Here is a 26,984-nt window from a genome sequence, read left to right as displayed (position 1 = left end):
ATCTGAACTAGCTTCCTTTGTATTACCAGAACTTCATGGAATTAGAATTTTTGAACTGGGAATAATAGCCTAAGAAACCATATAATCTGGGAATTCTTAATCTAGGGTTTGTGAATTTTTTTTTTCCAGGGCAATGAGGATTAAGTGATTTACCCAGGGTCACACAGCTAGTAAGTGTCAAGTGTTTGAGGCCAGATTTGAATTCAGGTCCTCTTGAATGCAGGGCTGGTGCTTTTAGCTACCTAGCTGCCCCCTGTGAACTTATTTTTAAAAAATTTTTAATAACTGTTTCATTGTTATTGGTTTTCTTTCTAATCCTATGTATTTTATTTTATGCATTTAAAAGCATTATTCTGAGAATAGTTCTTTAGGCTTCACTGTACTACAAAAGGAATACATGACACAGATGAGGTTAAGAATTCCTGAAGTAGCAGCTAGGTGGTGCAGTGGATAAAACACCAGCTCTGCACTCAAGAGGACCTGAATTCAAATCTGGGCTCAAACACTTGTAATTGAGGGGGCAGCTAGGAGGCACAGTGAATAAAGCACCAGCCATAGATTCAGGAGGACCTGAGTTCCAATTCGGCCTCAGACATTTGACACTAGCTGTGTGACCCTGGGCAAGTCACTTAACCCCCATTGCCCCACAAAAAAAAAAGAAAGAAAGCATTTTTAGGGGCAGCTAGGTGGCAGAGTGGATAGAGCACTGGCCCTTGAGTCAGGAGGACCTGAGTTCAAATCCAGCATCAGACACTTGACACTTACTAGCTCTATGACCCTGGGCAAGTCACTTAACCCCAATTGCCTCAACCTCCCCCCCAAAACAACCCAGAACTCCTGATGTAATGCAGACTCTTGATCTGACTAATGAAAAAGTTCAAATGCTTAGCTTAGCTACCTTAATTGATTTCTGGGTTCTTTTGTCCTCCTCATTGTAGTAATAATTTTATATCCTGATAGGCTGCTAAGTGGTGTGGGGTATAGAGTGCTAACTTGGAATCAGGAAGACCTGAGTTTGAATACTGCCTGAGACACTAGCTCTCACCCTGGTGAAGTCACTTAAATTCTCTGTGCCTTACATCCTCTTTGGTAAAATTGTTGTCATTCAGTTGTGTCCAAGTCTTCATGACCCCATTGGGGATTTTCTTGGCAAAAATCCTGGATTGGCTCGTCATTTCCTTCTCCAGCTCATTTTACAAATAAGGAAACTGAGGCAAACAGAATAAAGTAACTTGCTCAGGGTCCCACAGCTAATAAGTATATGTAAAATAGGAATAATAATATTACCTACTTTCACAGAGTTGCTGTGAGGATCAAATGAGATAATATATGTAAAGTGCTTGGCAAACGTTAAAAGTCTAAATAAATGTGAGCTAGTATCATCAATAATTCAATTAAGTATCTCTAAGAAATGGTGTAACAGTTTGAGCAGTCAGATGCTTTTGTTTGTAAATAACATTGTGCTGATTGTATTAAACCCCCAAATGGATGAGAGTCTCCTGATAGAAATCTGTAATCATACAAAGGAATTTGGCATATTCATCCACACAGGAAAGACCAAGTAGCTAATACATGTCTATAGTGACTGAAACAACAACCACAGAACAGTCAAAACTGAATATTGTGAAATGACAATGAATACTTCGAATATACATACCACTCTCTGCTCTTTGCAAAGGTCAGAGTCCATGGGTGTGGGACATTCATATAATGTCAGGTTTTTTTTCTATATGATGATTGTTTTACTCAATTTTTTTCTTTTCCTTTCTAAAAGTCTTTGTTATAAGGGGATGCCTCCCTGAGATGATCATGGGGGAGGGCTACAGGGGAGAAATCTAGGCAATAAAAACAAAAGTTATCAATAAAAAGCTATTTTTTTAAAGTATTTTTTGCCCAGATTTCAAAATGACATGGCCTGTGGTGCCGGTCCATCAGTATGTATACTGGAACAGACAATACAGATGGACCGCGAGGGTGGCCCAGGGATGAAGCGAGGAAGAGAGCAGGCCATGTCACTTTCAGGAATTATCAAAGCTCCTTACTGACCCTAGCTTCCCATCCAAGTTAAGACCCATCCTTTTTCATAATAACATTGTATTGGTATCTCTGTATGTCAGTGAAAACAAATTATACTGCCTCTTCAGAGAGTGGTGGCAAAGCAAACTCATGGTGAATATGAGCAGGAAGAGTATGAGGAAATGTCATGGAAGAGGGGGTGGCAACCATATAGTACAAAGGTAGACAATGGTAGCCTTAGAGTATCAGAAGAAGGGGAAGAAGGCCTCCAGCACATTAAGGGAAGGATGTGGCAAGAGTGGCACAAGACAGGCAGGAATGGGTAGGTTGAACTCTGCATTGTTAGAGGAAACACCCAAACTGATGAGATCAGAGATTCATCTGAGTATTTGAGTAGGAAATGGTAATGCTTAGAGTCCGTGGCTTTAATTTGTCTGTCATTTTTTTTTTTTTTAGTCATTAGCGTATTTAAAACAGGTCAGATTGGAGCTCTTCTCATTTTTATCCTTCTAATTTGGTGCTAATTTTTTCCTTCGCTTTTGCTACTCCATGACCTGACTGTACATAAACTGCTGTTTCTGAAATAATTCCCATTATGGTAACAAGTTATTTCCTGTTTATTAAAATGTCATCAGTTTCACTTTTTGATAATGTCATTAGATGCTTATTATGTTTAAGATCCTGTTGTTTTTTAAGAAAAGTATTCATGATATATATGCATAAGGCTTCTGAGTATTCTATTTATCTTTGGACTCCTTCACTTCCTATTCCACTGCCATATTTTCCAATATATTATTTGCTATACTTCTCTGCCTATCTTTGCTTTGATAGCGTTAAACTGCATTGAGACTGTTGGGACACCCTGTATATGTCTTGCTTTGGAGCTTCTCCATCAGGATCTTTTTAGGAGTTCTCTGCTTATCTCTGCAATTAAAGTTACATAATGATATTAGCATTTAAGTTGCAGTTATCTTCATGCTGGTCTTTTTGTTACTGCTTATCATAAAAACTACAGAGTTTTGAAGTTGTTTATTACTGTCTTTATGCAAACAGTAGAAAACCAACTTGGTTAGTTTCTTTATTCACTTCTCCAAAGGGAACTTGTGAGTCATTCCTCAATTTAGTTGAAACTTCTCTTAATTCTAGTTGCATTTCTCCATACTTGATAACGCGTTTCTCATTCATTCTTAGGAAGAACGTCAATATAGATATGTTTCAGTTCTTTCAATAGTGGGATAACCATATTGGTCTTTGGACAAGGTCTTAGATTTAGAGTCCCATAGTTACTTTAATATTTTTATAGATTATCTTAAAAGGTGGGTAATTTTCAGTATGCTCTATCTCCCCTCTTTTCTGCTATTATAATATGTCACTGCTGGAAGAATGACATAGGACTTCCTTACAGTTGTCCAATAATTCATCACCTAGTCACTGATGCTAGGTCCCCTCTTTATGCAGCAGTCTTTTGCTAGACCCGTGTTCAAAACCTTTCCTACTTATTGGAAGCTTGAACTTCTATCTGGAGCTTTGCATCCCTCTGACATAAACTTAGAAAACCCAGTGGCCCTTCCACACCACAGTGATGCACATGTGTAGAATACAAACTCTTTTACAGGCTTGTTATGGAGAAGATAAGAAAAAAAACAATGGAGGAAAAAATGGAGGCTATAGAAATCTTGGTATGATACTCAGCTAAATCAGATCATTTCTAGATCACTCATAGATGGAATGGGAATGAGAAGACCACAATATTGCTGTTATTGGATATGATGTTTTCCTGGTTCTACTCACTTCACTTTTTATCAGTTCATACAAATCTTTCCAGGTTTTTCTCAAATCATCCTGCTCATCATTTCTCATAACACACTAGTAGTCCTTTACAATCATATACCATAACTTGTTCAGCTATTCCTCAGTTGATGGGCATCCCCTCAATTTCCAATTCTTTGCCACCACAAAAAGAGTTGCTATAAATATTTTTGTACAAATAGGTATCCCTCCCCCTTTCTTCTTTAATCTCTTGGGAATATAGACCTAGGAGTGCTATTGCTTGATCAAAGGGTATGCACAGTTTTATAGCCCTTTGGGCATAGCAACAAACCATATCTTTCTTTTTGTAGTTGATTAAAGAGATTTACAAAATACAAGATTCCACTGTGATTATTGCTTGTGGATTGCACAAATACACTTACTAACAATATTGATAACTCAGATTTACCACCATAAAATTTACAAGGTATTTTCCTTATAACAGTGCTGTGTATGAGATACAAGTATTGCGTCACCTATTTGATAAGTGAGATTATTGAAATTCAGAGAGAGAGAAAGAGAGGTGAATGGTCTGGCCCACAGACATACAATTAAGAATTGTTAAATTCATGTCCATAGTGAAGCTAGGTGGTGCAGTGGATAAAGCACCGGCCCTGGATTCAGGAGGACCTGAGTTCAAATCCAGACTCAGACACTTGACACACTAGCTGTGTAACCCTGGGCAAGTCACTTAACCCTCATTGCCCTGCAAAAAAACAAAAAACAAAAACAAATTCATGTCTATGACAACTATTCTAGTAGACAGAATAATTTTGTGTTTATATTCGTACTAAATCACATGTATGAAATAGCTGGGGAGAAGATCTAATATTTCGCATAATTATGCCTATTTGTTTGAAAGAATTCAGTTTGTAAACCATGAGGTTCCCCCACACTCTCCCCCCCAAATCTTTTGGGTTCTAACATTAACATTAAAAAAATCTGCCTGGTGTTTTTAACAATAATAATCTTTTTTTGTCTCAGTTTTCAAATTTTCTTTTTACTAAGCTTAGTAAGCTAGTATCATCAGCTCAGCATTACAATATGTTCAGTAGAAGATAACTTTTATTGATTCATTGTAACATTTTGTTTTCATTTACCTCTCCCCCCACAGTTGTTAGACTTATATGTTTGATGGAATTTGAAATCTTTTGTGTAAATACAGCTTACTTTCTTCTGTACTACAAATGATTTTGCTTATTAGTTTGAGTTTTAAAGAAATGCTTAGCAAGTGCTAAGCTTTTAAAATTAAATGCTAATATCTTCCTGTTAAAAATATTTTATTATATAATGTCTTTTTAAAAAATTGTTAAATTGGTGATTTGATCCCAGATCTTCAGGCTTTCAAGTGTGACACTTCCTTTTTTTACATAACTATGTTAATGAATGACTCCCTCCCACCTCTACAATAAAACTTTCCTTTGTAACAAAGAAGTACGACAGGGGCAGCTAGGTGGCGCAGTGGATAGAGCACCGGCCCTGGAGTCTAGGTGGCGCAGTGGATAGAGCACCGGCCCTGGAGTCAGGAGGACCTGAGTTCAAATGCGGCCTCAGACACTTGATACTTACTAGCTGTGTGACCCTGGGCAAGTCACTTAACCCCAATTGCCTCACTAAAAACAAAAAACAAACAAACAAAAAAAACCAAAGAAGTACGACAAAGTTAAAACACATCAACACATTGACCATGTCTGAAAATATGTGCCACATTCTGCCCCTTGTCTATTACTTGCTTCTCTTGTGAAATAAGAGTGGCGTTTTACCATCAATCTTCTGAAAGTCACATTTTATTCACTAAAGCCTATCACATATAAGTCTAAAAAGCTTTACTCCAAGAAATTGTCTTCCATGTGATAGACTTAATTCCTCATTTTCCCTCACTCCACTTACCCATTCATTTCTACCTTATATCCAACCCTTACTCTCTTTTTTGGGGGGGTTGTGGGGCGAGGCAATTGGGGTTAAGTGACTTGCCCAGGGTCACACAGCTAGTAAGTGTTGAGTGTCTGAGGTAGGATTTGAACTCAGGTCCTTCTGAATGCAGGGCTGGTTGCTCTACCCACTGCACCACCTAGCTGCCCCCAACCTTTACTCTTTTTTAAATTAAATTAAATTAAATTAATTTTTTTTTTTGCGGGGCAATGGGGGTTAAGTGACTTGCCCAGGGTCACACAGCTAGTAAGTGTCAAGTGTATGAGGCCGGATTTGAACTCAGGTCCTCCTGAATCCAGGGCCGGTGCTTTATCCACTGCTCCACCTAGCCGCCCCCCAACCTTTACTCTTTAATCCTACAACCACCACCCCTTTTAAGCTCTCACCTGGACATGTGCAGTAATCGCTTCCTAATTGGTCTTACTGCCTCTTTTTCCCCCATCTCTAACTCATCCTACATATAGCTGGCAATGTTATTTTCCTCAAGCACAGGTTTGATGTAATTTCCATACTCTGTAAACTCCAGGAGCTCTCTTTTTCCCCTAGGAGCAAATATAAATTCTTCTATTTGCCATTTAAAGCCCTTCACAACTTGGCCTCAACCTACCTTTCCAAATTGAAGACATTTCTCCCTGTCTCATCTTTGCTGAGTATGGACTTTCTCCTGTTCCTCACACCATTGCATCTCTCATCTCCGTGCTTTTGCTCTGCCTGTTTTACAGGCTTGAGGTGCACTTACTTCTCACCATTGCCCCTTAGAATCCCTTATTTCCTTCAAAATTCACATCAGACACTCTTCTACATGCGATCTTCCTGATTCCCTCTAGCTCCTAAATGTCTTCCTCAAAATTACCTTGTATTTCTTCAGTGTGTATGTTTTTATGTACATATTTCCCTTAAGCTCCTCGAAGGCAATTCTTGTCTTTATGTCCTCATCATACTAGTACATAGTTGAGGCACTTAATATTAATTGGTCTTGTTGATTGATGGATAGATCGAGGGCTAAAAGGGTTTTGAGAGTCATCTAGTCCAACCCCTTCACTTTTTAGATTAGAGGCCCAGAGAAGTTCCGGACTTTGCCTCAGGCCACACAGATAAAAAATGGCTGGATTGGAATTTGAATTCAGGCCCTGTGAGTCTTAAATCTAGTACGCTTAAACCTGGTACTCTTTCCACTGCTCTATGGTTTATTTCTTTCAAATTCTATAATCACTATAACAGAAAAAGTAATTTTTTGAAAAAAGTAATTAACATATCCAAAAGCATTTGTTTTGAATGAGTAGAAAACACTAGAGTCATCTTATTTGGAAAATTAATTTACCACATGTGAATGTTCTCCTACATTATGTGTCAATCAGCTAATATGTAATTTGTTCTTTTTTATAGTGACAGAGATGTTGGTAAACGTTCTGAGTATTTGCTCTGATGATGAACTAATGACTGAAGGTGAAGATCAGTTTGACGGTTATGAACATTATTTTTACTACTTTTACTAGACTATTCTTTCAGTACCCAGGCTAAACAGAAAATTTGTTGGAAAAATAGTCATTGCTCTCAAGAATTTGTACTCCTAGAAAGACAGAACAAATAGGTTTTGTGGATTTAAAGTGTTTTTGCTTTATAGGGAGGTATGGTAAAGATGATGAGATTTGGAAGAGAAACAAGAGTAAGCGTTGCAAAAGAAGGGAACATGGAAAGACTGGTGTCCTGGGAGGACTCTAGAAGGAAGGAAGCCAAAGGAATTGAAGATCATGATATGCTTCTTGCTTTTCCCTGTGTGTAATACTTCTAACTTATCAAAATCCTACCTCTTCTCTGTTCTAAAAGCCAGCATAAACAGGTCCTCAGGTCTAGAAATTCAATTACATTCCCAGAAGTTCACTTTTAGTTTGGTAGTTTGACTCTGAACACATTTTTCCCTAGAAACAATGTATTTTTAATAACAATATTTATAATGGAGATTAAGATCCCATGTTTGCCCACAAACAGTTTAACCCAGATAACTAATCATGTTATATAGTACCTAACTATTTAATTTTATTTTTGTTAAAAAAACATTTTATTAAAAATTTATGAATTAAATATAAACAATAAGTTATTTTCATTTTATATCTCTTTTGATCTTTATCCCAGAAGAATGCAAATTTTTACAGCCTCTACATAAGTAGGAAAGTTTTGAGCATTTGCCTATAAATATACACACATGTATGCCTCTATATATACACATGCATACACACATACATATCTACATACTTTATCTCCCCTCCCCTCCCTCCCCCCCCCCAAGACTTTCTTATCTAAGTTTGGAGAGGATCTTCACCGGGTTGGATGCAGGATGATGGATTTATTTGCCATAGAAATGTTTGAAGACTACCTACAAAAAGGTGGAGTTTCAGTCAGTCATTAGAGAGAGTAACCACACTGATGAAGCCATAATTCCTTGTAGTAAAATCATACTTCATATAAATAGATCCATTTATTAGCAGAGCTCACGTACCTGGCCTTTTTAATAGATACATAGTATTCCATCATGTTGTAGACTTGTTTTTGCGTAGCTATTCCCCTAGCATTGAGTATTTGGGTTCTTTCAAATTTTTTTCACACTGCTATGAATATGTTTATACAGATAGGTGGTGTGTTGTTGTTTTTTAACTTCATAAGGAGAAATTCCCAGAGAGACAAATCAGAACAGAGTATGAACATATTTGTAGCTCTTGTTAGGTTTGCAGATTGCTTTCCAAAATAATTGGACCGGGAGCAGCTAGGTGGTGTGGTAGATAAAGCTCTGGTCCTGGATTCAGGAGGACCTGAGTTCAAATATGGCCTCAGACATTTGACACTTGCTGTGTGACCCTGGGCAAGTCACTTAACCCTCATTGCCCTGCAAAAAGAAAAAGAAAATCTGTGTGGTTTTCATGTATTTGTGTTTTTTATACATTTTTGATAATATACTTTTTATTTATTTTAATTATTTTTCCAATTACATGTAAAGATATTTTTTTGAGTTCCAGATTTTTCTCCCACCCTCCTTTCCTCCCTTCTCCCGAGGACAGCAAGCAATTTGATATAGGTTATACATTACAATCATGTTAAACCTATTTCCACATTAGTCATGTTGTAAGAGAAGAATCAGAATAAAAGGGAAAAATGCAAGAAAGAATAAACAAGAGCAATAACAATAAGTAATAACAAAAGTGAAAATAGTATGCTTCAGTCTGTATTCAGGCTCCATAGTTCTTTTTCTGAATGGGAAGAGCATTTTCCACCATAAATTTTTTTTGTTTTGTTTTTGTTTTGTTTTGTGAGGCAATTGGGGTTAAGTGACTTGCCCAGGGTCACACAGGCAGTAAGTGTTAAGTGTCTGAGGCCGAATTTGAACTCAGATCTTCCCGATTCCAGGGTCAGTACTCTATCCACTGCGCCATCTAGCTGCCCCCACCATAAATCTTTTGGCATTGCTTTGCTGAGAAGAGTTAAGTCTATCACAGTTGATCATCATATAGTGTTGGTGATACTGTGTACAATATTCTTTTGGTTCTGCTCATTTCACTCAGTATCAATCCACTTGAGTCTTTACAGGTTTTTCTGAAATCCATCTGCTTATCATTTCTTACAGCACAATAGTATTCCATTATATTCATATACTACAACTTGTTTAGCTGTTCCCCAATTGATGGGTATCCCCTCAATTTCCAATTCTTTTCTACCACAGAAAGAACAGCTATAAATGACAATATATTTTATCATTGGTGCCTGTCATGCATATCCCCTCCCCCCTTTTTAAACCTTTTTTTTTTTTAAATATGGGAAGATAACTATTCTTTGAGTACCTGTCTGCCTAAAGAATATTTTTCTTCACTTCATTGTGCTAACATAGTTTATTTCAATTTGTTTTAATATAACAATCATCACTGTTAATGTCCTCTATTTGATAGGAATGAATTCGCCATTCCTACAAAACTAAGTTACATACATTTAAAAATATTTTTAAGAAAAACTCTTTAGCTCACTTAGACTTTTTGACATTTTGTACAATATGAATCAAAGCATGTTCCCTTCACCATAGTTTTAACTTATTTCCCTATACCATTTTAAGTATTCCTATATTTTCTATTATTTCTAGTCCATCAAATATTAACTTCTTTTAATATTTTAAACTATTTCTGAGACATTTTCTATGGTTCAGTTTTTTGGGTCTTAATGGTATGCATTTTTATTAATTGTAATAAAAATTCTTTGAAATCCAGTGGGTTCGCTACACCCTTGTTTGATGTAATTTTAATTCCATTCTGTAAGAATTTAGTAAGCACTGTGCTGGATACTGAGAAAAAGAAAAAAATCATATGCCTGTGCTCATAAGGAGCTTATATTCTTTTGAGGGAAAAGATAATGTGCATGTAAAGAGAAAATATATGGAAAATAAATACAAAGTAATTTTTTTAGGGGGGCATATTCCCTTCTGATCTGCCCCAACTGACAGTGTGCTGGGGGACTGGGTTTGAGTTCTTAGTTCTATACCTCTTTGTTTTACCTACTTGTTCATCCAGATAAATTTCACTTTTAATTTGTTAAATTCTATGAAGCATACCATGGGGAATTTAAGTTGGCATTACATTAAATTTATGTATTAAGAAGTATTGTAACATTTATAGCCATCATTTATACTTCAGCCTATTTCCCAAAAGGATTTGAAGTGGTTCTTTAGAGTATTTATAATCTTCCCATCTAGTGGAAGATGTATTTTTCTATTTATTCTGCTCTTTCATTGATTATTCCCTTTTTGTTTTTGGTATGGATCTGGGATTACATTGGTGAAGGGAGAATCCAGCGAGGAATAGCCTTCTGCCAATGTATTTCAGCAAGTGTTCTGTAATTTATAGTCCTAGACAGTTAGTTGTCTGGGGCACATAGAGGTTAAATAACTTTCCCAGGATCACACAGCCAAAAAATTGTCAGAAGCGACTTGAACCCAAGTTTTCTTCCTTCTGAGGCAATTGCCCATCTGCTAAGCTATGCCAACTTCAATTTTTTACCATTAACATTTCGTAAGTTCCCCTTTTTAGGCCCCAAGTTAACCAAATACCCAAGCACTTGGTATTCTGTGTTGTGGCTGTAAATAGAATTTCCTTTTTCATTGTCTTTTTTTTTTTTTTAAGTGAGGCAATTGGGGTTAAGTGACTTGCCCAGGGTCACACAGCTAGTAAGTGTTAAGTGTCTGAGTCCGGATTTGAACTCAGGTACTCCTGACTCCAGGGCCGGTGCTCTATCCACTGGGCCATCTAGCTGCCCCTTCGTTGTCTTTTAATGGTTGGAGTAAATTTAATTTTTTTTCTAGTAATTTTTTAGTTTATTTCCTTGAATTTTTCAAGTATACATTTATTGTCATTTACAAACAGTTTTAATTTTAATTCCTTTCCTATACACAGGGTATTCTCCAAAAAGTCCAGTGCAAATTTTCAATGTAATTAAATTATTAAAAGTGTATTAAAGTCCTAAAACTTACCACTAAAGAAAACAACGCCTATGTATTTTATTCAATTTATAATAGCTTTTTTAAAAACCAAACCTATTTATAGTATAAAAATAGTATTCATGGCAGAAGCCCTTTTCTGATCTTAATCCGGTTTTTTTAAATGCGGAATGAATTATAGTGGTATTTCTTAAAATTTGAGTATAATTTCAGCAATTTAATTTTGGATAGGCCTTATATCATATTAAGGAAAGGAACCACCTATACCTGGTTTTTTTTAGAATTTTAATCATGAGTAAATGGCACAAATCTGCTGAACTGTCTTATGACATCTTAAATTTTATTATATTTGTATTTTTCCTATTGCTATGAATGGTATTACAATTCTTTCTTGCACTCATTGCCATTCTTACATTCCAAGAAGAAATACAACTTGCTCATAATGACTTTTTAAGTATAAATATATCTGTGTTTCTTTGGGAAAATACAATTCAAGTGGTAACTTTGGATGTCAGAGTGACTCCCCTATGTTTGTAACTCTTCAGCATGAGTCAGATGACCCCTGCTCTGCTTGCCAGGCAATAGAAAAAAAAAAAAGTTAAAAAACAATTAACCCTAGCTTTAAGCCACAGTGGGGTTTCAGGTAGGGCTGATGTAAATATGAATGATTAAAGTGGGCTGAGATTCAAGGACAGAGTAAGGATCAGGGAGTCTCCTGGGGGCAGTGAGGAGAATGCTAGAGAGGAATAACAAGTTACCTAGTTGGTCCAAGTTTTTGTCTTCTTATTTCTTCTCTTTCCCATTTGCCTAATTTCTTTCTTTCTCTTCCTTCCTCATCTCCTTCTTGTTATCTTTCACACCTTCTGTGGTGGCTTAGGATTTGAGGCAAAGTGTGCCATAGGAATGAGATATTTGTCATTCCCTCTCACAAATATTGACTCATCCTGTCACCACCAATAACTTAATTGCTAGTCTGACTGGCATTGAGGCAGGGTTGGAAAATAAGAGGTATGAGGGAAGAAGTTTAAGTCACAGTAAGGGGGGCAGTACATTGAAGAAAGCAATGAGAAGAAGCCAAGGAAGGCAAGTCCTCTTAAAGTCCTACCACAAACTTAGTGTCATTTTGATGAGATACAGAAGATGAGATGTGTAAGACGGTTACATGAGGTCCTTCTTCACAGGATTTGTTTGTTTGATTCTCTTTGGTTAGGGAGAGGGGAATATGCTTTGTATATTGCAGTGATGATACCCTTCGGATACCATCTTTTCAAAAAAGACATGCAGCCTGCATACATAAATTATGTGAAGTTGATGCATTTAACATTTTTCAAGATGGACCATTTTATCACAAAAAGAAAAAAATATATACTTTGTCCTCCTGGTATTTGGATCTTTTTCTAAAGTACAGTAAGCAAAAAATTTAACATAGGAAATTGGGAGTATAGTTTTACTAGTCTAAAACTTTGTTATGTTATGGAGGCAGAATAGTGTAGTGAAGAGAGCATTGAATTTGGAATCATAGGAATTCGGCTCAGACCCTGGTTTGCTGCTTATGTTTTCTCTAACATTAGGAGAGTTACAAAATAAGGGTGTTTAACTTAATCTAGAAGGTCCTTTCCAGCTCAGAATTCTATATAATCCTGAATATATGGGTTAGGGTGTAGGATATGGAAAGTGCTGGTATTCTCTTTTTCCATTTTTTAGTATTGTTTTCTTGCATGTAAATCTTATGCTATTTTGCAACAAGACATTTCTTAAAATTCTCCCCAATTGGATTGAGAGCAGAAAGCACACACACTGTTGCTCTTTAGTCTATATAGAATTGGTATAATTCTGAGTCAAGAAGTGTTGTACCTTAGATGTTCATATGGTATACATTTCTGTTTTTATTTTATTGAAAATAGGGAAGGTTTTGTGCTAAGGTGTGATTCAATAAAGCACCTTCTCTGCACACAACATGGAACTAGGATTCCATCTTGCAAGTGTTGGTGATCTTCAAGAACCACATGAACTCCTATCCCATTTGTGTCATTGCCTTTACTTAAAACACTTCCATTGGTGACACATTTCTTAGGTGTGTCAAAATAGACATGTGCAATTGTTTGTGGCAGCAGTCTTTAGAAGTCTGATGTGTGTCCACGTGTTTCTCCTGTCCTTTAGTTACTTCTATTTTCATCAATACTATTATGAGTCATAGTCTGAACCTGTCTACTTAAGAATTATCTATCTTGAGATTTTCCCAGTGGCATCTCCCTTTTATTCACCAGTTTCTACAGTACTACCTTTTCCAAATGTGAGGACTTTCATTTTCTTCCCTTTCTTCCCACATTCATTCTTCAGTACCACTGCCAAGTTAAATATCTATCTTTTTATTTGTCTCAATCATCTTTTCTCCATCATTCACTTCCTTTTTTCTGGACTCTCCATCTGAAAGAACGACTCATATATGGCAATAAAAAGGTACAGACCAGACAGAGTTACATTGTTTTGAAATATGACTTCATAAAGTGTTTAATCCCTTTAAGTTACTACATGTTAGAGAGTTATGTTTATTTAGAATGATTCTCATTGGGCACTGAAAATTTAGTTTAAATTTACCTAAATTAATATATTTTTTTTGTTGTTTTGGAAGTCATATTCAAGATGTCTGTCTTTCTGTGCATGGAAATATTTCTCCCTTTTTCATTCCTCTCGTCTTTAGATTTCATTCTTTTACCTATTCGTAACTACTTTGTATTTCTGCCTGCATGATTAGGGTATGTTCAGTCGACTGTCTTGTTCCTTAAAATAATTTTTACTGTGGATATTTACTTTAATATTGTGCATGATGTGTTCATAGATTGTTCCAAAATCTTGATTGTTAAAGTACTTTAAAGTTTTTATTTCAGTGATTTTTAAAATTAAAATTAATTACAGTTTCATTCTATTTGGCTTACTGAAATGCACATAAGGTTTATGATTTCCCCTTGTTATAGCTTCCTCAAAGTCTAACTATAAAATTATTTTCTCCATATTTTTTCATGAACTATCTGTTCAGTAGAAAAGAAAGTGACGTTGAAACTATCTCTACATGTAACTGGAAAATAATAAAATATTTTCATAATTAAAAAAATTTAAATAATTTAAAAAAAAGAAAAAAAAACTGACTTACAGTGTAACCTTGGACTATTTCCTTATCTATAAAATCTGGGGCCTCTAAGGTTACTTTTACCTTTAACAGTCTGTAATTCTAATATCATTAGTGTTTTTTCTATACCTATAAAAATACCCATTAGCTTTGATTTTATGTAATTCTAGTTATCAGATTTGTGGGGATTTTTGTTTGTGTGTTTTCGGGAAAACCTGTGTTTACAGTTGCAGAAGAAACACATTCATGCTTATAATAATATGGTCTCTGGAACTTCATAAACTTATAGAATTGTGTTGTAGAACCTGTACTCTGCAAACTGTGTCTCTTGTTTTCATCTTGGAAAATTGAATTTCTTTTTCAGTTACCTTGAAATGGTTTCCATTTGTCTAGTTGTCATCTTATTTTACATGTGTCTGTAGGCTGCTCAGTTTTACAGCAAAGCACTCTAGTGCAGAAGACTAGGTCACTCAGAATTCTTAAAGCCTACAGAGCTCAACTGGCTTTGCCTCTTAAACCATTCCAAGCCATTCTTTCTTTTTCCTTTCCTTCTTTCCCTTTTCCTTTCTTTTTTCCTTCCTTCCTCTTCTCTCTCTCTTTCTCTCTTCCTTTCTTCCTTCCTTTTTTCCCCCCTTTCCCCAATAAAGGTTAAGCACAGCTTTTAGAAGCCACACTCCTGGGGCCAGAATGCCTATAGTTACTATGCATGAGCAAACATTTATTAAATACTTACTGTGTGCAGAGCATTGTGCTAGATTGTATAGAGTTTAGGTAAGACAGTATTCCTGCCCTCAAGGAGCTTACAGTCTAGTAGAGGAAGACTCTCTTCCCTCCTTTTGTTGGATCTGAGCCAGTTATAGCATTGTTTAGAGGCTGGGGTAGAAATGCTTGACTTCTAAAGTTCCTCCAGCTGAGGAGCTAGAGAGTCTTTATAGTCTAACTTTTTTTTTTTATATATATATAGTCTAACTTTTGACCACAATGAAATAGGAAGCATGTTGGCTTTTGGGAGACAAAGCAAACCGTTATTGACAGCTGTCTTTCTTATAGCTACCTTCACATAATAACACTTAAGAGATGTAGAAGTCTGCACTTTTTCCCAAGACCTTAGATAGATGGATGGATAGATAGATATAGTCCAGTCTGTTGAGTTGATATGGACACGCTAGTGAGGACCCTTCTATGGAATGAGTTTTATAACATGGTTATTTAGGCCAATGTAAAATAAAAGGTCCAGTGCTGTCTTTGTGTGATGAGGAGTCTTTAATAATTTCAGCTTGTGTGTTATAGGCTTCTATGAGGAAGAAGCAGTCAGTTCTGCAGAATAACTGCTGTTCTTTCTTGGCCACTAATTTGACAAAATGCTTTGGATTGGGATGAATTTTCTTTCCCATTTGTGAATAATTATTAATTGGCTTTTTTACTAATCACTCAGTAGTGTGCAAGCAAGCAAGTTTGTGGATTAAGTTTTTTATTGTTAATCAGAGCTCAGCATTATATTGGTATTGAGCCAAGTGTTGAGATAGAATCTTTCCAATGTAAGATAAGTGAGTTTTCTCAGTGACTGCAGGTGTCTGGGGGCTTGGTACCGATACTGTGTGTATGTAAGAAACAGGCTAATAGTATGGGGTACATGAAGACACTCCAATAGTATGGGGTACTTGAGCCCTCCTATTTTTTTTTTTTTATTCCATTGAAGTAGGATCAGCGGCAGCACGGAAGGAAATAATCCGAAACAAGATCCGAGCAATTGGCAAGATGGCAAGAGTCTTCTCTGTTCTCAGGGTAATGGTATTCTTTGTCAATTGTTTATTTGCATCAGTCATTTTACTCCCTCTAGGACACCAATCGTGTTTACTTGCCATCTAGAAACAATGTGCTAACATTCTTCTGTCAAGAAGGAAGTGGGGGGGAGGAGGTAGTGACATTTTTTTGTGTGTTAAACAGGATGATAGTGATCATGTTTTTGAACCAAGCTATGAGGCCCGGGAAGTTAAAATCGTCCATGGCATCCTGGCGAATTCTCTGAAGGTGCCTTATGTATCAGTAACTGTCACCTATCAGGATATGGGACACTTTGCAGTTTTGCTGTCCATGGTCTGTTTTGTCTCACAACTTTCCTCCCACTTGCCAGCTTTGGGAAGCTGACTTTCCATTTGTAACCTAACTCAATGTTAAAGTACAGGGAGCATCACAATGAATATATCATGAGGAAGACCCAGAGGAAGCATATCTTAATATAGGGGAATAAAGATTTCAGTGCCTATTCCATTTTTTCTTTTGCCTCCATACTATTAAGTATTTATGAAAGTTAATAATGATATGTTTGTCTCCTGAGAGCTATTCAGAACTAGTGAGTATCAGCAATTTAAGTTGATCAGGAAGTTGGTTAGATGACAGTGTGTTAGTTAATATACATGTTCTTTTTAAGGATAAGTTTTTACTGAACAAAGAGTGAAAAAGCAGGAAAAACAGTTCAGTGAAACTAACCAACATGGATAAAAGTCTGACATATGCACTATCGATTTCTACAAAATGGGGCAGGTTACTTTGGGGCAAAGCTTGATCACTAATTTTATTATATGTTATTTTTAATATGGGCACTAAAATTGTTGCCTCTTGATAGTGACCAGAAAAAAATCTTGGTCCACCTGGTATGTGTGGGAGAAAATTCTGTGAGTTTGAAACTTAGATTAGACCCTTTCTAAGCCCTACTATTCTAGAGGGACTGTGGGAATGGAGACAATAGGAACTCACTCACATTATGTATGCCCTTTGCTCTCACCTTGACAAGGATATTTTGGAATCACTGAGTTAGTGGAAATATCTCCTGCACCCCTTTAATGTCTGACTTTGCTTCTGTGTTCCCTTTGAGCCCCTCTGAAACTCTAATCATCTTGTGATATAATAATCATTGTGGAAACATAAATATGGTGAAGGAAATCTCTCTCTCTCAGGTTATTCATTTTGTAGTTGCCCATATGTCTTGAAAACTCCTCCTCTATAATCACAGACTGGAATCAGGATCTTAACATTGTTCAGCAAACTTTGTCAAACCATGTAACCTACTCTGCCTTGCTGATTTATCTTTTCTGCTTAGCTGTTTAACACTCTACCCAGCAATTCACCAACTGAAGAGAATTTTGCTTTAGGCTTTAAGGATTGTATGTTTTGATTGAGTGGTCTTCAGAATGGATGTGGGACTCCGCTGAGGGACTATGTCCTGACCCAAGGGGTGTATGATCATTTACTGAGGGTAAGAATTTGAGTTTTCACCCTACTGTCCCTGTGGTGGCCAGTTGGGGGTGGATTTCTAACAAAACCACACCTGAATTTTTTCCTCCAGTAATACTAATAGCTAACATTTACATTGCGCTTGAAGGTTTGCAGAACAATTTACAAATATCTCATTATATACTCATGACAAGCCTAGGTACTACTGTTATTATTTCCACTTTTCAGCTGAGGAAACTGGAGTAGACAGTGGTTAAGGGACTAGTGCAGGGTAAAACAACTAATATGTTGTGTGAGACTGGCTTTGAATTTAGGTTTACTTGACTCTAGGTTTAATGCTTTGTATATTGCCTCATCTAGCTGCCTCTATTCTGCCACTCCCTCTGGAATACAGGTTCCCAACCCCCTCTCCCTCTTTTGCACCAGGGGGTTAACCCCTCAGGGCATTTGCAACCTAACTGCTGTGGGTACCCACACCACCAGTTGAGCAGGTGGCATTAGGAAAGTTCTCCTCTTATTTCCCAGGACACTCCCCCCTACGCAAACACAGACCCAGACACACACACACACACACACACACACACACACACTCTCCCCATATGATCTGGTAGTTGCAGCAGGTGTGCCCTTTGGCAAGAGAGTTTTTGTTTTGGGTAGGACAGAATGAGTTGCAAAATACACATTATCTTTCCCTGAAGACCCATCCTTCTTCCAAACTTGACACCCCCATCCCTCCCATCACACCAGTTGCCACCTTCGGGGTTATTTTGGGGACAACTTCACTATTATCTCTGATTCTTCACTATCTCTTGACCCAAGGATCCAGTAATTTACCACCACTTGTCTTTTCTGCTTCCACAACACCTCTCACATTTGCTCCCATTTCTTTTGACACAGTTCATCCCCCCCTTGACTGGACTGTAGCAATGACCTCTGAATAGTTCTTTCTGCCTTCAGTTTCTCGCTTTTCCAGTCTGTCCTCCAAGGCAGAGGGATTTTCCTAAAGGCTTGGCCTGACTGTGTTGCTTCCTCATGTGGGAAACTCCATTGAGCCCTTATTAGCTCTGGGAGCAAATATAATTTCATCTTTTTATTCTCTTAAAATGTCTATTTCTATATAAGTTTGGTAATAAAATAATTATTAGTCCATTAATAGATGGGAATGTGCTCAAAAATGTTTATAAACTACTCTTGTAAATAATGAGACATGTAATTATTAAAACTGGAGATATTTCTGGGCCCCATCCCTACTTACAAACCATTCTGACAGACATTTTCAATGAAGAGTTCTGACATTTGTTGTCTTTTTTCCTCCAGGGAGGAGAGTGAAAGTGTGCTGACACTCAAGGGCCTGACTCCCACAGGGATGTTGCCTAGTGGAGTGTTGGCTGGAGGACGGCAGACCCTGCAAAGTGGTAATGATGCTATGCACCTAGCTGTGCCTCAGATGGACTGGGGCACCCCTCACTCTTTGGCTAACACTACATATAATGCATGCAGGGAGTTTCTTCTGCTTTTCAGTTCCTGTCTCAGCAGCTGACATGGGCAGGGGGCCATATGTTAGACAGTTTCTGATCAATACTTGATCAGGGCAGACACTTGAGAGACTAGTTATTTATTCCACAGAAAAAGAACGGGCAGCCCCATAGATTTTCAGGAGAGGATATGGGGCCGGCTCATGTCATTCATTATGTCTGGGAAGTCAAATGTAATGGATTATTTATTTATTTAGTCAATTATTTATTTAAATGCATTATTAAAACTTTAGCCCTTGCTATTAAAAGCCCCAACTTTTAAGTGTGTGAATCAGAAACATTCAGAATGCAAAAAATGGAAACAATGTGATTCCCAGTTTTTTGTTGTTTGCGTTTCATTTATGTAATTGTATTAGATTGTGCTTATTTTCCATTGGGAACTTTCAGATATTTAATTTTAGTGTTAACAGTCTGCTCTGGGCCCCAGAACATTACTATGCACTTCATTTGGCGACAGATTTGTGCAAGGTTTTGTACTCTGGTAAATGATGCCAAAGTTTGTTTTCTGTGGTGTTTGTCAAATGTTCTATGTATAATTGATCGTCTCTGTAACAAGCTGTTTCCTTCCTCTGCAGATGTAGCTGCTTTCTTAAATCTGTCTGTCTTTCTCTAGGTATAGCTGTATGTCTGTATAAGTATGTTAAATTAAACTACTCTATCAGACACTTGTCTGTCTCTTGATGTAGAAGCAACTTTGTAGCACCTTGTTTTAAGGTTGGCTGCATTTGCTGCTGCACACTGTGCATTCTGAACCTCTGTGTAACTGAGTAGATATTAAACCATTGTTATAAGTGGAGAATAAAGGGGTTGAACTGAAATCCTGTAAGTCAAAATTGAAAGGGTGTTTATTAAGTGTGCCTATATTTTTGCATGAAAATAAAAAGAATTCTACCTAAAGCATTCCTGTAATCTGGCTCATTGAATATTTTGTAACAAAAAAGTTAATTTTTTTGAGTTTGTGTAAACACTTTTTTAGAAAACCTGTCACAGATAAAATAGGGAGAGAGTGAATGTGAATGTTGCAGAACATGTTCAGTGACCGAAGTCCAGATTTCAGTCTTCTAGTTAAACAGTGGAAAAAAAGGTGATGTGGACAGGAGCTGCATTTACTTCTTTTGCAGCCCCCCACTGACAATAGCCCTCTAAGGGTCATTGTTTTGCTCAGCAAAGCAGCACCTCTGATTTGTTCCTTATTCTTAATAAGAGCAGCTCCTTTTTTGTACGTGTGATAAAACTTAATGATTTTAGGGGAGTGACATAGGAGAAAATTGCATTTTTAAACTTAAATTTTCAATTTGATTGATTTTTCACAATGCCATTTTATTTCCTGTAAATTTTAAATGATAGCATTTCAGAGAGATGTGTTATTTGGACAAATAATTTTTTTTACTTGTAACTCGTACATGTCCTATTTTGTATGTGATTGTTTTGTCTACAACAACCAAGTGATGTGTATGAGGAATCCATCAAAGCTGTTTTGAAAACATTTCCACAATTCCAGTTAAAATTTTTATACTGAATGAGTTCGTTCTCTCTCTCTCTCTCTCTCTCTCTCTCTCTCTCTCTCTCTCTCTCTCTGGTGATTTTTAGGAATTCTGCTGTAATTCTCTTCCAGGCTCTACCCTTCAGTTTTCTCTGGCTGCAATGTAATTAATTATGAGGAGAAAATTGACTTGAATGGTTTTGTTAAATGTTTATTAAACAAATGAAGCAGGAGATGAAGAGTCACCAAAACTGTCCCCTTTCCCCATCCCCAAGAAAAGCTTAAATAGAAATGATAGTATAATATTCCATCTAAAAGCTCAAAATAATAAAATTGAACAGAGAAGAGGTTAAGCTGCTTAGTTAGATCCCTACGATTAGTCAGTTACTCTTAGATAGCTTACCATTTTTCTAATTTATCCTCAGCACAAGTTGCATTCAGGCTTATTTGCAGTTCATCTGCCCTGTTCTCCTTATTTACATATTTTTTTGGCTGGTCTATTTATTCTGAATTTACATGTATCCCAATAGCCTAGGGAGGTCTTTTGAAACCATTTCCCTCGTTGTAGGAAAAGTTTGAGAGAAAGCAGCAAAGAATCCCTCTTCCTAATGAACCATTTAATCTCAGCATGGATTGGATTAGATAGAAAAATTGAGCCATGAATACAGGTGGAACAGACCCAAGTTCCTCTGAGATATTATATTGGCATTGTGGCTTCAGTGTTCTGTGGAAGTGATTTCCTGGAACACAAAATGCTCATATGCAAATGCAAATATAAAAATAACTCTCAAAGCCACATATAAATGATTTTTAGATTGTCTTACCATTTTGGACTATTTAATCTCTATGACCATAGCACTATATTATTTTTTAAATCTTTTATTGAAATATGATATGGTTCATACTTTTTTTTTTACATTTTAATCAAGGAAATGAAGCTGTACTAATAATAAATTTGATGAACTACACAGTAAGACGCTGCCTTCACCAGGATATCTGTCTTGAAGTTGTGGCCATATAACAATGTCATATTCTTCGTGGTCATTCAGTGTGCCATCTGAGACACAAAGTTCAAACATTGGTGTACTTGAATCTGTTAGGGTTCTTGTCAGTATGTCCTTGGTAACTGAGAATTATCAGAGGAAACAGACTGCCTTTGGGAGAGTTTAGCAGCTTATCAAGTGATATTATTTTCAGTTTGTTGTTTATGCTTCAAATTGTCATCTCTCTATTCCAAGAAATCTGTTTGTTATGGTGTGCAGGTTTAAATATGATATCCATGGAATTTTCCAGAAAATGTTTTGAAGCACTCACAGGCCTCAAAAGACAGCAAGGAATATAGACTGACCCTGGGAAGTAGTTTAACATAAATAATTTTTTAAGTCTATAAAGTTTAAGGAAGTATGTATTATCACATTTTAAGATATTTTTGTCAACTTTATTAACAAACTTTCTTACTATTGACTATAATACTATAGAAGCTGGTCCCAAAAGTACCACTTGAATTATTGTAATAAAAATAAGCTTTGAACTGATTTACCTTAAAGCACCTCTGTTCTCCAGAGGAATGATTTAAAACACAAGCTCTTTCCAAAATAAAATAATCCAGAATTACTGTAAAAATTCACTTTTTCCTATTAGATTTCTTTAAATTGTAATATTTGCCTTCATTTTAATGAGTGAGCATGCCAGTGGTGAACTGATAGAGGTGGCTGCTTTACCTAATGGCTTCTTGTTTGGGCATATTGCAAGGGGCGTCTTCTAATTGTGCAGCATTATATTTTTAAGCTGTGATGTATACAGTGGATATTATGTGTATGTCTGCTTTGGTTAGTAATGTATTTTATCAATTAAGGAAAATTTACTACTCCTTTGTTCAGTGTTCATCAAATTTCCTTTTGGGCATCAGATTAAAGTTTTACAATCCAGCAACTTTTTTTTTTCTCTTTCCCAGTCTCATTGAATTCTTTAAGATTCCTTGGTTCTCTTGTTTTAAGTTAAATTTGCCATCAGTTTTATAAGATGTTTAGAGTTCATTTACCCCCTCAAGAACACTTTCATTGGCCTTATTGTAGAAATAGCTCTAGTGGTGAGACAGACAATTGTCATAGCTGCAACTGAGCTCTGTGTTCTCTGACAGAAGATGGAGGACAGCAGTGACAATGATAGATAGAGCTTTTGCTCTCTATTTATCTGTTGGTTTACTTAGAGAGCATTTTATTAGTTGAGTTTGAGCCCAAAAATGACACAGAGTCCTTTTCAGTAAGAAGCACAACAAACACACTGGAGTTCTCTAAATGAGCCAGAGTGACCTACTCTACTGCCTCTACCTCTCATCCAGGAGCATGTGAATATACCTGTGCACATATGCCATGTAGAGCTCATTGTTGGGACCGATGATAGGTTGAAAACTTTCAGCCTGTTCCCCCATTTCATAAGGTTATAGGAGACCAGTGGGAACTTGGCCTCAAGTGTTAGTCTCTTTGGATCTTTGTAACTGGCATTATGGTGGAGAGAACCTTTCTTATACAGAAAAGAAATCATTCTTAGCATTCAGGTTATACCCATGGATGCTTATTAATTTTTCAGTTCTAAATCTTAAATTCTAAAACTATAACCTCCTTGAATTTTGTCATTTATACCATTATTACCCCACCCCCAAATTTAAATGCTGAGAAAAGCAGGCAGTGAAGAACAGAGTTTCATATATATATGCATGAAAGAAAGGAACCAGGAAACATCAATTTGATTTACTGTTAAATCCTGTTTTAGCATCTCTTGAGAGAATTTCCCTGAGACTGTGAGGACTTAGAGCATAGTCGATATGCTGTGAAAATCTTGAATTGTTGGAATACTGGATCCTATATGTGCACTTAACATTGGAGTGAGCTGGGGCAGGTGCTGAGCTGTCTGCGTAAAGGAATGAATCCGTCTCTTTTGTGCCCTGACCATCGTTGTCATAGTGCTCTGTGTCCTTGTGCTGTGTCAGGAACTGGGGGTGGGGGGGTTGGGGGTGGCGCTCCCCGTGATGAGGGCACAGCGTTGTTGTTAAACTATGAGTGGGGTAGCCTGGGGGACTGTGATGTTTTAAGTTGACCATTGCCTTTTCTGCTGTACGATATGACCCTTCTCATCTCTCTCGTTCATTTTGCATGCCTCTGCTCCCTTCTGTACAGCCACAGTTGAGGCAATTGAGGCTGAAAAAGGTACGATCAGAGTCCTTGCGCTGGGCAAAGATCTGTGGGCTGTGGGTGGGCATCAGCAGTGTCCTGTGGGGGGCCTCACTCTCAGCTTGCACAGCCCAAGATGAGTCAGACTCACTGACTCATCCTCTTTACCCCTAACATTCCTACCCCCCACAAGACTGTGGTTCATAGTGTTAGGACGTGGGAAGGTTGTTTTTTTATATTTTTCTAATACAAAGTTCAATCAGCATTTAACATTCTTGTTTTATTAGTATACAGCATGCTAAAGTTTATCTCGCAGTGTCTTCAGTCGCTTATTTTAATGGAGATGTCTAAACTTATCCCACAAATAGTGATTCACTTTCTTACTATTCATGTTGTGCATGTTTTTGCTCTATTCTGATTTCTTTTAGTGGAGTGACTTTAGATTTGGGTGTGGGTTTGTTTTTTGCCATTTTCCATAATGCACCCAAATGTGCAAGAATTGTCATATTTTTCCCACCACACTTTGGGCTGTAGTCTGCTTATATGATTCCTGTTTATGTATTTCATGTGTTGACCTCTGATAGTGCACATTGCTGACTATGTCGCTGCCCCAGCCGTATGTTTGATACATGGTGCACAGATTCTGAGCCCCAGGGATTGCACGTATGAAACAGCTTGTTTATGCCCACAGTGTGGGAATCTTTCTCGTGCATGTTTGATTGGGGGATGCACCTTTCTTGATGGAGTGGAAAACCATAGCAGTTGGCAAAGTATTGCCCTAAGCCTTGGCTGACGGTTTCTGAATAATACTTGGTGAATGGGTGTGACAGTGAGGAGTCTTCTCCTGTGGGTGTCAGCTCTACTCTGCTCCAAACTCGTGGAGATATTTCACCACCTTGTTCATTCCACATAGATGGTACCAGGGTGGTCGTTCCCAGGCTTCCTCAGTAGTTCTAATCCCAGTCAATTTTAACTTGGACTCCTCATATTTCTGGTACAGATCTGTGAGGCAGCCAAAGAGAAACCTTGTGGTTCCTCAGTGCCCTACCTTAATCACTTCCTTAGGTTATCATTCAGTGGAGATCTCAGGGTCTGAGTTAGAATGAGCCTGATGCAGAGAGGTCAGACTGAGGTCAATTTGAGGCCATTGGTTGGTTTATGATGGGTTTGGGTTTTGGTTTTTTCTGATTTTGATTTTTAAGGCTATGCTAACACTTTCCATCCATAATGCTCTACTATTTATTTTCAAATAATTTAAATCATGTTTGTCATTTAACATTTTAGGGGGAAAATTCAACTTAGAAGGTTTTTGTGCTGCTTAAAGCCATGATTGCTCCTTTGGCTAACTTTATATCTTTAAGAAAAATCATTTATTATTATTTTTTGAAGTTAGGCTTTTTTTTCCTATTACTGACTTATCAAATTTGCATTTTGTTAAGCAATACGAGGATTCTCTCCACCACATAGAATCTGCAGTTTTGAAGAAGCAAAAGGTTTGGATAGGATCAATGAGAGAATGCCACCCCGGAAAGACGCTGTGCAGCAAGATGGTTTCAATTCTCTGAACACCGCACATGCCACTGAGAACCACGGGACTGGCAACCACAGTGCCCAGTGACCCACGGCTTCCCGGGGATTCACGCATCTCGGGCCCCAGATGGACAGGACACCCAAGGAGCCAGAGGGATCCGCTAAGCTGACTGTAAATGTCACCGGTCCCTTTGGAGAAACCATTGTGCTTTTAAGACCCCCAATTCCCTCCCCAGAAGGAGGCTTGAGGGCCCTGGGACGTGCTATGCTATTGATGAGGTTGCATTGCTGGCAGCCGAGCCAAGGTGGGCAGTAGAAAGCAAGGGGACTGGGGGCTGTTTTCTGTGGAGAGCATCTTGACCTCCATTTATGCTTGTGATTCACACATTTAAGTTTACAAATGAGAATTCCTCCCTCCCCCGCCCCCCAATAGAACTAGATTTTTTTTTCCAATCAAGACTTCAGACACAATCCTAAATGCTATTTATTCATGGATTTTGGTTTCATAAAATGTCTTTAAAGGTTATATTAGAATGGTCTTAAAATACAATTCTGAGGTTACAAAGTTGTATTTTTGAATCATGGGGAAAATACCAAAAAACCCAGTTGGCAAATGTTCAAAGTGTTGACCTCAGGTCTACAGTCTTCACTAGTTCTGTATTATAGTTTAGTTTTTGATTATGGATGCATAATCTGTCTCAAGGCAGAACTTTGTTACTTGATCACAGATCCAAAAACTCAATTAGAATCTTTTTTGCCCAAATCTTTTGAGATTTGTACCCTTGGGATTTAAGAAGAAAACTTCTAAATTTCAAAAGTGCATAAAATTACAGAATTGCTCATTTAAGGTATCTTTAAAAAAAAAAAGCTTGTACGTTGTCAAAGTAAATTTTACTTCAGATCATGTCTGTAAAACTTGACATTGTATTTTGTGTATGCATGTTTTCATTTTGCAAATATTTAATATATAGGCCTATGATGTACAGGTACGACATGTATAGGTTGCCTAGATGTTATGGGGACTTTTAGTTTATTGTGAGTATTCAAATTACTTCAGTAGCCAACAGAGCTGTTGGCTTTCTATCTATAATTTTTATGAATTCTTATAAAGGAAATGGAAAATGTCCTGGAAGTGTTTTTGTTCATACAAATGCTGCATAGAAATTATGGTTCAGCTCAACAATTCAGACATTCGTGGAAGCGTAAAGTCAAAATTGCATGTTGAAGTTTTAATTTTGATAGTTACAGGACTGCTTGGTTAAAAAATAAATGGAACCATGTGCTAGTTTTTCACAATTACTGGTCTGTCTAGATTGCCGCTCTAGCTGGTATCTCCCTTTACTTTGGTGACCTCATGCCCTGGAACACAGCTCAGAAGTCCAGGCAGCGGAGCATCTCTTGTTTTGTTTGCCAGAAAGTGCACCCTGTGTGGTCTCCTGTCTAAGTTGGAAATATTATGCATGTGCAGGACTATTTGGATATTTTATAAACAGTAGCACACAATAAATTCCATGCATGGGCCGCTGCTCCTATCTCTGTGTTGGGTTTTATTTGGAAGCTGTAGTCTAATCTCACCTGGCTTAGATTTCACAAATTGGAACATTTTCCAAACCTGTGTCTTTTCAGCTCAGTGGGTGCCTTGGAGCCGGAGTGTTATTCTTTTTAAAAAGAGTATCCT

The 26,984-nt window shown here is 37.3% G+C and overlaps 1 protein-coding gene across 3 annotated transcripts in view; it reads left to right on the top strand.

Moving 5' to 3' along the window:
* The window catches only part of PPP3CB (protein phosphatase 3 catalytic subunit beta), a 48,033-nt gene extending 21,195 nt beyond the window's left edge, over window positions 1-26,838 (top strand). For 2 of the 3 annotated variants that reach the window (XM_043989887.1, XM_043989886.1), the window contains exons 10-14: window positions 7,144-7,221; window positions 16,057-16,139; window positions 18,907-19,003; window positions 23,783-23,812; window positions 25,216-26,838. In XM_043989887.1, the coding sequence (XP_043845822.1) occupies window positions 7,144-7,221; window positions 16,057-16,139; window positions 18,907-19,003; window positions 23,783-23,812; window positions 25,216-25,394 (467 nt within the window). In that variant the 3' untranslated portion in view covers window positions 25,395-26,838. The remainder of the gene's footprint in view (window positions 1-7,143; window positions 7,222-16,056; window positions 16,140-18,906; window positions 19,004-23,782; window positions 23,813-25,215) is intronic. The other variant, XM_043989888.1, reaches the window with a different exon arrangement.
* Window positions 26,839-26,984: the final 146 nt, after the last annotated feature.

Source organism: Dromiciops gliroides, chromosome 2, assembly GCF_019393635.1.
Source record: "Dromiciops gliroides isolate mDroGli1 chromosome 2, mDroGli1.pri, whole genome shotgun sequence".
NCBI lineage: Eukaryota > Metazoa > Chordata > Mammalia > Microbiotheria > Microbiotheriidae > Dromiciops > Dromiciops gliroides.
The sequence above is the reverse complement of the archived record's forward strand: the minus strand, read 5'-3'. Positions and strand labels throughout refer to the sequence as shown.